We start from the raw sequence: 12,338 nt of genomic DNA on the forward strand, positions 1-12,338 counted from the left end.
TCGATAACAAATTTTTTTGTTTTTTTGTAAAAGAGTAGTTGCAGCAGATCATTTTCTGTAATTTTTGGAATTTTTACTTATTTCGACATATAATTATGTGATAATGGTTTTACCTAAAAGTCATTTTTTGATCTTTTTAGATGTCAGATTAAAATGCACAAACACCTTTGTTGGAACCAAATATGGTTAGAAATATTGTAGCTTGTATCCGCGATACTATAAGTGGTATAGTTAATTTTTTTTTTAAGTATACCCCCCCCCTCCAAGAATTGTGTCAATCTTAAAAACAACAAACGCTTACGCCATGACGGTGTGATTATAAAGAAGTACCAATTTTACTTCAAGATTTATCTCCCCTTTGCAAAGAAAAGCTGAGGAGACACAAAACAAAACAAAATAATAAAAATATTTTTGAGGATGTAAAAATCCTCTGAGCAGCAGATTTCTTTATCACAGCCACTGCTGCCTTTTTTTTTTTTTTTGTCACAGGATAAAAAAAAGGGGTGGAGATTGCGGTCATTGGGATTGACAAACGTTTTTAGGTAGAATCCCATGGAATCACATCATAATCTGGATCCGGTGAGGTGGACATCGGACCTATTTTCATGAAACGTTGACGTCTGCGTTCACATTTTGGGCATTGGTCTTTCAGGTTCATGCACGTCTTGTGGTAAACGGCCTTGCATTGCTCACACTAACAAAAAAAAAATGAAAAAAAAACAAGAAAATGAAATTTATTTATGATAAATTTAATTTTTGTTTTTCATTTACATAATATAATAAATTATTTAAATTTTTTTTTTTAAATAAAAGTTAACCAAAATGCCATGCATTTTTATTCAAGTTATTTGGTTTGGATTTTTAAAGTAAGACTCAAATAGGATTTAAGCTGACAAATCAAGCTTTGCTTCCGACTTGCCAATTTTCATTTGTGAATGTTGTCTCATATTATTGGCAATATAATAAAATACTTCACTACATTTAAAAAAAAAAATTCTAATATGATGGATTTTTAATTTTTTTAAGTTTCATTCCAATTAAATCTTCAGAAATTCTACATTTGACAAAAAGAAACTATTTTGCTAGAGTATTGTATACAAATAGAAACTATTTTGCTAGAGTATTGTATACAAATAGAAACTATTTTGCTAGAGTATTGTATACAAACAGAAACTATTTTGCTAGAGTATTGTATACAAATAGAAACTATTTTGCTAGAGTATTGTATACAAATAGAAACTATTTTGCTAGAGTATTGTATACAAACAGAAACTATTTTGCTAGAGTATTGTATACAAATAGAAACTATTTTGCTAGAGTATTGTATACAAATAGAAACTATTTTGCTAGAGTATTGTATACAAACAGAAACTATTTTGCTAGAGTATTGTATACAAATAGAAACTATTTTGCTAGAGTATTGTATACAAATAGAAACTATTTTGCTAGAGTATTGTATACAAACAGAAACTATTTTGCTAGAGTATTGTATACAAATAGAAACTATTTTGCTAGAGTATTGTATACAAACAGAAACTATTTTGCTAGAGTATTGTATATAAATAGAAACTATTTTGCTAGAGTATTGTATACAAACAGAAACTATTTTGCTAGAGTATTGTATACAAATAGAAACTATTTTGCTAGAGTATTGTATACAAATAGAAACTATTTTGCTAGAGTATTGTATACAAATAGAAACTATTTTGCTAGAGTATTGTATACAAACAGAAACTATTTTGCTAGAGTATTGTATACAAATAGAAACTATTTTGCTAGAGTATTGTATACAAACAGAAACTATTTTGCTAGAGTATTGTATACAAATAGAAACTATTTTGCTAGAGTATTGTATACAAACAGAAACTATTTTGCTAGAGTATTGTATATAAATAGGACCCCTTAAAAAAAAAAAATGAAATTAAAAAAAAAAAAAAAAAATAATCAAATGTTGATCTAATCTAATATATGATATTTATTCGGCCAGATTTGAAAGTTAGACCCAAATAACATTTAAGCTGACAAATCAAACATTGTTTCTGATTTGCTAATTTAATTCGTTATTATTGTACCATGCTATTAGTAATCCAACATATTTTGCTAAAAATTTATCAAAAAGAAATTACTTGGCCAAGGCGACTGCTAATGTGAAACATTTTTAAATAATCACCTAAAAATAATTATCGACATGGAGGATAATTTATTTTAAATTGAAGAATGTAATAGGAGTTGTCTACCTTAAATTTAAAAATGTGCAAACAAATAAAAATGAAATACGATGAAACACGGAAAATACCACAATACCGCGTGTCTGCTTCCTGACTGACTATAACGTGATCATCTTTAAAGCAAATGTGAATAAATTTCCTATTGAGTCATTTTGAGGTTTCACACTTTGTTTAATAGGGTTCAATCGAGGTGTAATTACAATTAAAAAAAACACAATATGAAATGAAAATCTGGCGGGGAAGACAACAAAGCAAGGGAAAAAATCAAACGGGGGAGGGGGAACAAATAGAAACATCAAACCCTAAAAGACTTTCTTTTATCTTAGAGAAGGTGTCAAATACTTGGTATAAACTGTTTCTAGAATTTTCAAATTAAATACTGAGTGCGACTTGCTGAGAAGAATCGAGGACAAGTCAATACTGACATTGGAAGCACAAACACGGCTATATATATACATATATATGTCTTTGAAGTTTTTAACCTTTAAAACTATACAAAAAAATATTTTTTATCATTCGTTAGAAAACCATCTAGTCAGTAAGTCATTTAATCACCTGCAATCACTGCATCAACTCGCTCTCGAATTTACTATAATACCAATAATTTATTTTTCAAGGGATCATCAGTTGTTTACCATGAAACACTGTTTCGGGGATTTATATATATATATATATATATATATATATATATATACGTTTTTATTTTTTATTACCGTATCTTTCTGTTAAGTTACATTATTGTTTCAGCTGCCCGGCCGTTTTTTTGGTCGTCTGTAGCTTCCTCAGACTTTTACAGAAACCTACAACAGTATTGAGCACTTTCTTCAGTTTTTATTAATTACCATTTCTACTATATATATATATATATATATATATATATATATATATATATACGTAGTTTTGTTGTTGATTTTTTAAACGATATTAAGGTTATCGTCCCCACCTTGGAGATCCGGTGTTTTAGAAAGTCGGCCTCTTTTTATTTGGACGTATTTCTTTATTATTTTTTAAAAACAGTAATCTACGTACACACATCTGAAATACATAAGGTCCGGGGTTCGAGTCCTAACAACAGTCAAGAGGGGTAGGGCCCCAAAAACACGCGTGTACATAGATTACTGTTTTTAAAAAATAAATATAAATATATATAAATATATATATATATAAATATAAATATATATATAAATATAAATATATATATATATATAAATATATATATAAATATATATATAAATATAAATATAAATATATATATAAATATAAATATAAATATATATATAAATATAAATATAAATATATATATAAATATATATATAAATATAAATATAAATATATATATATATATATATAAATATATATATATATATATAAATATATATATATATATATATATAAATATATATATATATATAAATATATATATATATATATAAATATATATATATATATATAAATATATATATATATATATAAATATATATATATATATATATATATAAATATAAATATATATATATATATATATATATATAAATATAAATATATATATATATATATATAAATATATATATATATATATATATAAATATAAATATATATATATATATATATATAAATATAAATATATATATATATATATATATATATATATAAATATAAATATATATATATATATACGGCATAATCGGATTGACACACTGGTTCTCATCAGATCACTAAAGTTAAGCAACATTGTGCCTGGTTAATACCATTTGAGAATTCTAGGCGCTGTATGTGCTCTCTGCTTATCTCGACATTTGTTTCCAGTCGTCCTGCACACACACTTCAGTTACCACTGGTATTTAACAATGTCGACTCAGGAGAGGTGTGGTTGGAGATTGCACACCTTCTACCACAAAAATTTAATGTGCTGACACCCCTACATAGGTATCTATAGTCTGTCAAACTGAAGAAGCCTGTATATATATATATATATAGAGAGAGAGAGAGAGAGAGAGAGAGAGAGAGAGAGAGAGAGAGAGAGAAAGATAGGAGAGAGTGAGGAAATTATATATATATATATATATATATATATATATAGATAATAGATAGAGAGGGAGTGAGGGAATATATATATATATAGAGAGAGAGAGGAGGTACAGAGAGAGAGGGGGTGAGGGAAATATGTAGAGAGCGGGAGGTACAGAGGGGGGGTGAGGGAAATATATAGTGAGAGGGAGGCACAGAGAGAGAGAGTGAGGAAAATATATATAGAGAGAGAGGTACAGAGACAGAGAGAGAGAGAGAGGGAGTGAGGGAAATATATAAAGAGGGAGGTACAGAGAAAGGGAGAGAGAGAGGGAGGGAGTGAGGGAAATAGAGGTAGGTAGATAGAGATAGTAAGAGAGAGAGAGAAAGGGAGGGAGATAAAGTCCATACCATGCATCATAATTGCAACATTCTAGAAATGCTTTCATCGCACAATCATTAATAAATTATTCATTATTCAAACCAAAATGTCAGCAAGGAGAGAAATTAGAATGGGAACATATTAGCACCTGGCCACAGCCGTCTCCAAAAGTATTTCTGTGGAGGAGACAAAAGGGGAAACAGCTACAGTTGGAATTGAAATTCAAAAAGGAGGAGGAGGAGAAGTGGGGGTGGGGTGGGGGCTTTTGAACATCATCTGAATATTTTGACATTCTTTTTTTATTTGACCTACAGCCGCACTTGCCACCTGCAAAGGTTTCACCAAAAATTATGGTCGACATAAATTCATAGTTGGATTTTCTATTCTTCCATTTGAAAAAAAAAAAAAAAAAAAATGACTTATGACAGGAAACAATTAACAACAGCTGCTGAATGAACAAATTTGGATCCAAAGAGGTGATACACTTTTATTTATGTTGTGGGGTACTAATCACCCCTATTTCAGGACTAAGTGGAATCAAATACCACTGGTTTCAGAAACTAAATGGATGTTTAACCGCATGCTACAAACACGTTCCTCTCATACCACTTTAGTGACTCCTGTATTCTTTACGATAAATACATATTATATTTTATACACTTTACACTGCTTGTGGTTTCTTTCATTTGTGACCCCTATCACGGGTCTACAACAGTTTATAAACTAGGAGGGAGGGCTTGCCAGGTCGTAAAATAAGTTTGATATATTTTCAATTTTTCAATTTCAAGGGAGATAACTGGAAGTTTGGTTTCTTCGGGTTGACAAGTTCATTCCTGTTATTTTTCCACACAAAAAACAAACAAATTTGGATTCAATTAATGCTAAACTTGTTTTAATCAGAAAATAGTGATTGCGATGATATTCTTTTATTTATAAGCTAGCAAGCCGTCAAATACGCTTAAATATGATATTTTAATTTATGCAGATTTCATTATTTATTATTAAAGATCCAATCAAAATATATTTATCGTGCCCAATTCCTAATAGTGATTTCAAAAGTTAAAAAAAACAAAACAAATAACTTAAGTGTCATCAACTAGAACCGAAACTAAAACATAACTCTCAAGCATTATTCGTTATAGAATTAACTTCTAAACTAATTAACCAATCATTATGAATTATGGAACACAGCTAGTTGACGCAATCGATCCAAATGTGGAATATATTTAGTTGATTTAATTTTCTGTGTAAAAATTCAGATTTCTCAGATTTCTGTGAAATTTTAATATTAAATAATTTAGATAATAATTATTCTCCAAATTTCATTTTATTTGGAATTTTTTTTTTTTTTTTTCCAAATTCAATTTGCATTGAATTCGATCCATAATCATTAGACACCAATTAAAAAACGTTCCTTAAATTTTAGACATTTTCTAGAAATCATGTAATGGATTTTGATCAAAATTAAAATAAGTATTTTAGACATAAGGTTTAGTATCAAATCTTAGTAGTGCGATTGAAATTAATTTTAGTTTTTTTATAAAATATATAAAAAAATAAAATATATTGAAAAAAAAAATTATAAAATATATTTAAAAAAAAAGACTTTGTGGCCTGGTGGGAGATGTCCTTTTCTCTTCGCTGCAACCTCTATCTCACAGAAGAGATGTTGCGAGTTTGTCTCTGCTTTATCGTTATTTTCATGGAAAGTGTTCGACTGAGCTTCAATCTATGGTCCCCCCTCGCCAAACTTTCACAAGAAACACTAGACTAGCTGAAAACATTATCAATAATTTTCCACACTCTTTATCTGTGCCTAAACCTAAACATAGATTCCATGATCAAAGCTTCTTTCTTAGAACTGCACGCCTGTGGAATTGTCTTCCGTTTTCCTGCTTTCCAGCTGTCTATAATATGGTTGTCTTCAAGTCCAACGTGAACAAGTTTCTGATGAGCCGTTCCACTTAAGTTAACAAATTTACCGAACTTCCATTACTATCGATTACTATATTGTCCTTTGACTACTCTACACTCTTTAACCCTTATCCTTGAGTGGCCAATCGGCCTTGATAAGTGGTGACACCTTTGTAAAAAAAAAAAACCCTGATAATTTCATTAAAATTTGATCATTTAATTTTAGATAATGCAAAAATAGTAAATCACTCCATGTATAAACGATCTAAGAAATGTGTACAAACACATTTTTTAGAGTTGTACGCTCAGTCTATCAAGTCCAAAGTTGCTAAGCAGCAGCTTAGTTCCCACCAATTTTGGCAAATGACAAACAGGGTTCTGAATGTGTGCTTTATCCCAATTATCATCAATGAGCCTGAGGTAATCTCAGCATCGGACAAAGTCAAACTCTTTGCCAAAAACTTTGCAGCTAACTCTACCATATGCGATCAGGGCCGTCAACCATAAATAGATACAAATATATGTGCATGATGTTGCCAAGCTAATCAAAAATCTCGATTCCAGTAAAGCAACTGGTCCTGACAGCATTCCAATTATAGAACTAGCTCCCATACTTACAAAGCTGTATAAGCATTGTCTTAAGGAGAATTGCTTCCCAACACACTGGAAAACCTCATCAGTATCCCCTGTATTTAAGAATTCAGGTGATCGGTTATCTCTCTCTCAATACAGATCAATCGGTCTTCTGTGCGTCATGAGTTGCTGGAATCTGTGTTAAACAGAGATGTAGTACAAACACCTCAGCAAAAATAACTCCTCAGTGCCATGCAATATGGATTCCATTCTGCTAGATCTACAGCAGATGGACTCACAGTTATATCTCATAGGATTAGCGAATCTTTCGATGAAGAGCTTTCTTTCAAGAGCAATTGCCCAGTTACAGTATAGTTGGAAATGTCTTTTCAATTATTAAATCATTTCTCTCATAGATTCATAAGAGTAGTGGTTGATGGGCAGAAATCAGAAGCTCACAGAATTAACGCTGGAGTTCCTCAGCCCGAACCCAACTTTATTCCTGATCATTCGTAGACATTTATGCTGATGACACTACCATTTATGACAACATTTCAAAGGCTGTAAACAACCAAGTTCTTTCTGATTTTCTCTCCTCTGAACTTTATCATGTGGTGCAATGGGGAAAGAGGTGGCTGGTTAATTTTAATGCATCTAAAACCAAGCTTCTATCTTTACATCATCAATGCTCTGATCCCTCGTCTGACATCAATTGAAATGAATGGATCTCATCTTGGGGAAGCTTCATGTTTTGACAAGCTTCTAGGTTTGACCTTCATTCCTGATATGAAATGGAACACGTACATCAAATCTGTTGCCAAGGCTGCCGGAAAAATAGTGGGATCATTCTACTGCTCCAGTAGATATCTTACTGCTGATGTGATTCTTTACCTGTATAAGAGCCAAGTACATCCAAGGATGGAGTATTGTTGCCACATTTGGGCAGGATAAGCTGCTAGAAGTAGCTTATCCTGCCTCGATAAGAGTTTCAATGCCCTTTTCTCTTCCCTGCAACCTCTTTCCCACAGAAGAGACATTGCGAGCCTGTCTTTGTTTTATTGTTATTTTCATGGCAAGTGCTCGTCTGAGCTCCAATCTATGGTTCTCCCTCCGAAAAACACTCGTCTAGTTGAAACCACTATTAATAATTTCCCCCACTCTTTATCTCTGCCGAAACCTAAACGTAGATTCCAAGAACAAAGCTTCTTTCTTAGAACTGCACACCTGTGGAACTCTCTCCCGTTTTCCTGCTTTCTAACTGACTACAATAGTGAACAGTGAAACGATGCAGCATTAAAAAACTAATAAACTCACACGGTGTGTCGTATCCATCTCGAACGGATAGATGACCTGTGAACTTTTGCAGATTTCACAAATGAAACCTTTTTGACTGCACAACCCGCATTCGTAGACGTGTTTGCTGGCCGTCTTCAGACACTTCTTCAACATTGCTTGTAAGTGACCCGACTGAATTTGTAAGAAATCCTGTTAAAAAAAAACAAAAAAACATGAAAAAGTTAAAAAAAACATTTGATTGAATCATCTTTTTGAAATTTATTCAAAATTATTCTTTTAAAAATTAAAATATCAAGTGCTGTAAGCAGTTTTTTTTTTGTATATGCAAATGTATTTTTGTTTAGAGTGAAAATCTGTTTAATTTCTGATTAATTTTTATAAAATTTAGGAAAAAAAAAAATTGGTGTCTAACTGAACATGACATCATCGATTTATTTTTTAAATTATTTTGAAAATGTTAGGAAAATAAGTTTGGAACTTACAATTACGGAATAGAGGTGGATATCTTCATATAAGTATTCCTTGGGCCAAAGACTCTGGCGGAATTTCTCAGCCACAGACTTTTTGCAGGTGAATAGGTATGAACTCAAATGAGCTAAACGAATCCGTAGGAGCTGAAAAAAAAAAAAAATGAGTGAATGTTATGGGAGAGAAAATATATTGAATCATAATGGTCAAGATGGAAATGCAAATATGTGATGAAAGGAAATTAAGATTTTAATGAAAACAAAAAGATGAAAAGAGAAAAAGAGAAGCAATAGACATTTTTAAAAAAGAGGTGATAGAAAGGAAGAAAAGCGAAGAAAAAGAAAAAAGGGAATAGAAACCGATATATTAAAAAAATAAAGAGGAAAGAAAGGATGGAGTAAAAGGAAAAAGAAGAAAAAAGAAAAAGACAAAAAGAAATAAAAAGAAAAAAAGAAACCGATATATTAAAAAAATAAAGAGGAAAGAAAGGATGGAGTAAAAGGAAAAAGAAGAAAAAAGAAAAAGACAAAAGAAATAAAAGGAAAAAGACAAGAAAAAAGAAAAAGACAAAAAAAAAAAGAAAAAGACAAGAAAAAAAAGAAAAAGACAAGAAAAAAAGACAAGACAAAAAGAAAATAGAAAAAAATGAATAGAAAAAAACGAATAGAAAAAATAGAAAAAAAGAAAAGAAAAAAAACGAATAGAAAAAAAGAAAAAGAAAAAAGGAAAAAGACAAGAAAAAAAAAGACAAAAAAAGAAAAATACAAAAAGAAAAAAGACAAAGAAAAAAAAGAAAAAAAAACAAGTAGAAAAAATAGAAAAAAAAGAAAAAAAGAAAAAAAACGAATAGAAAAAATAGAAAAAAACGAATAGAAAAAATAGAAAAAAAAGAAAAAGACAAAAAGAAAAAAGAAAAAGACAAAAAGAAAAAACAAAAAGACAAAAAGAAAAAACAAAAAGAAAAAGACAAGAAAAAAAGAAAAAGAAAAGTAAAAAAAGAAAAAGACAAAAAAAGAAAAAGACAAAAAGAAAAAAGACAAAAAAGAAAATAGAAAAAAAAGAAAAAAAAGAAAAAAAGACAAAAAAAAAAGAAAAAAAAACGAGTACAAAAAATAGAAAAACAAAGAAAAGAAAAAATTAGTTCAACTCTTCATATCTTCCATCTATAATATAAATCTCACCTGTCTGTTTAAATGTATGTATAAAATTTTCGACAGAGGAGACAGATTTTCACAAGATCAGTATCATTTTGAAGCTCGACCTTTCAGATGACAAATATCAAAAAATTGGCCAAAAACATTCATTTTTTCACCCTCAACTTAACAGGGAGGGGGTCGTTTTTTTTTTCCGATATTTTCGAAAGTCATCCCCTCTTTTTGATTGTCTAGCCTTAATTTAAACCTACGTCACTTTCGGTTTAGCGATGGATGCAACAGCAAACACGTCACTTTTTTTTCACGTTTTTCTTCCTCCTTCGCGGTACGAGTTCGACCCTGTCTGCCACCACTTTTCTTTTTGCTCAACCCACACCTACAAACACCCGGGCAACGCCGGGCACCCAGGCTAGTATAATTATAATTCTGAATTTGGTAATTTTGAAAAAAAAAAAGAAAAGTTTTTATGCTTCAAGTTCTTTATATCTTCAAATTTTTTTTATTGTATTTGTAGAGGAAACATTTTTAACTGACTTTTGCAAAGCAAAAAAACAATAGCATAAATGTTTGATGCATTTTAGGTCCGGAAACCAATATCTTCAGACAGCCAAATCTGGTAGCACCAGTGAGAGAGAAAAAGATGAAATGAAGAGAAAAAAGAAAATAACTAAAAATTAACATGACAGGATATCTAACCCTAACCCGATATCTCTCTCTCTGGCGTAAGAACTCTGACTTGGAGTCTATATTTCTAACACCGTCTCCTTAACTAGAGAGCAACGTCTTGCATCGGATGATCAGGCCTTCATGTGTTTTAACTAGCCTTTCATCACTGCGTTAGTTATGTAAAATTTCTCTACCATTGTATAGATGCAGCACTCTCCTTGGATATTAGGGCAATTGCTCTTGACATATCAAAGGCCTTCGACAAGGTATCGCATAAGGGCCTACTTCACAAGATTTCCAGCTACGGTATAACTGGAAATGTTTTCTCAATCATTAAATCATTTCTCTCCGATAGGCTCATAAGAGTAGTGGTCGATAAACAAAAATCAGAGGCCTGCAGTATTAATGCTGGAGTCCCTCAAGGGTCAATCCTGGGCCCAACTCTCTTCCTGATCTACATCAATGACCTCCCTAAACACATACTTAAATCATTCGTTGACATCTATGCTGATGACACGACCATCTACGGCAACACATCAAAGGCTGTAAATGACAAAGTTCTCTCTGATTCTCTCTCCTCTGATCTCGAGCGCGTGGTTCAGTGGGGGAAGACGTGGCTGGTTACCTTTAATGCATCTAAAACCAAACTCCTATCTTTACATCATCAACGCTCTGATCCCCATCTGGCATCAATTGAAATGGATGCCTCTTGTCTAGGAGAAGCCCCATGTTTTGACAAGCTTCTGGGTTTGTCCTTTACTCCTGATCTGAAATGGAACACGTACATCAAGTCTGTTGCCAAGGTCGCTGGAAAGATGATGGGATCCTTCTACCGCTCCAGAAGATATCTCACTACTGATGCAATTCTCTATCTATATAAAAGCCAAGTACGTCCAAGGATGGAATACTGCTGCCATATCTGGGCAGGAGCTGCTAAAAACAGCCTATCCTGCCTTGACAGAGTACAAAACAGACTTTGTGGCTTAGTGGGGGATGCCCTTTTCTCTTCCCTGCAACTTCTCTCCCACAGAAGAGACGTTGCGAGCCTATCCTTGTTTTATCGTTATTTCCATGGCAGGTGCTCGTCTCAACTCCAATCTCTGGTCCCCCCTCGCCAATCTTTCACGAAAAACACCCATCTAGCTGAATCCACTGTCAAAAATTTTTCCCACTCTTTATCTGTGCCTAAATCAAAATGTAGATTCCATGAACAAAGCTTCTTTCTTAGAACTGCACACCTGTGGAACTCTGTTCCGTCTGCCTGCTTCCCACCTGACTACAACCTGGATGTCTTCAAGTCCAATGTAAACAAATTCCTAATGAACCGCCCCCTTAAGTAAAAACTTCAATAAATCTCCACACTAACGTACTGTACTTGCAATAACGCTTATCCCTGAGTGGCTTCCGGACCTTGATAAGTGGTGACCACTGTGTAAAAAAAAACAAAAACAAATGTGTTTGGTGACTTTAATGTCCACCATAAAAATAGCTTGGTTTCTCAAGTCACACATGCAACTGGGTGCTTTACTCATAGTTTTTCTATAACTCATTCCCTTACACAGTCTTGCTCCCAACCCACCTCTCAGATCATGAACACCAGCCAACTGCACTTGTAAATCTATGCCTTACGACAATACCTGAGGATTATAT

At 32.0% G+C, this 12,338-nt stretch overlaps 1 protein-coding gene across 2 annotated transcripts in view; it reads right to left on the bottom strand.

The window, feature by feature from the left end:
• Nucleotides 1-305: 305 nt before the first annotated feature.
• Nucleotides 306-12,338, bottom strand: part of LOC145297821 (uncharacterized) — a 139,710-nt gene continuing 127,677 nt past the window's right edge. For both annotated transcript variants that reach the window (XM_080144142.1, XM_080144143.1), the window contains 3 exons: nt 8,883-9,014; nt 8,419-8,589; nt 306-694 (listed from right to left, as the gene is read on the bottom strand). In XM_080144142.1, coding sequence (XP_080000268.1) covers nt 539-694; nt 8,419-8,589; nt 8,883-9,014 — 459 coding nt within the window. In that variant the 3' untranslated portion in view covers nt 306-538. The remainder of the gene's footprint in view (nt 695-8,418; nt 8,590-8,882; nt 9,015-12,338) is intronic.

This window comes from Euprymna scolopes, chromosome 18 (assembly GCF_053919585.1).
Source record: "Euprymna scolopes isolate OS-2025 chromosome 18, ASM5391958v1, whole genome shotgun sequence".
Lineage (NCBI taxonomy): Eukaryota > Metazoa > Mollusca > Cephalopoda > Sepiida > Sepiolidae > Euprymna > Euprymna scolopes.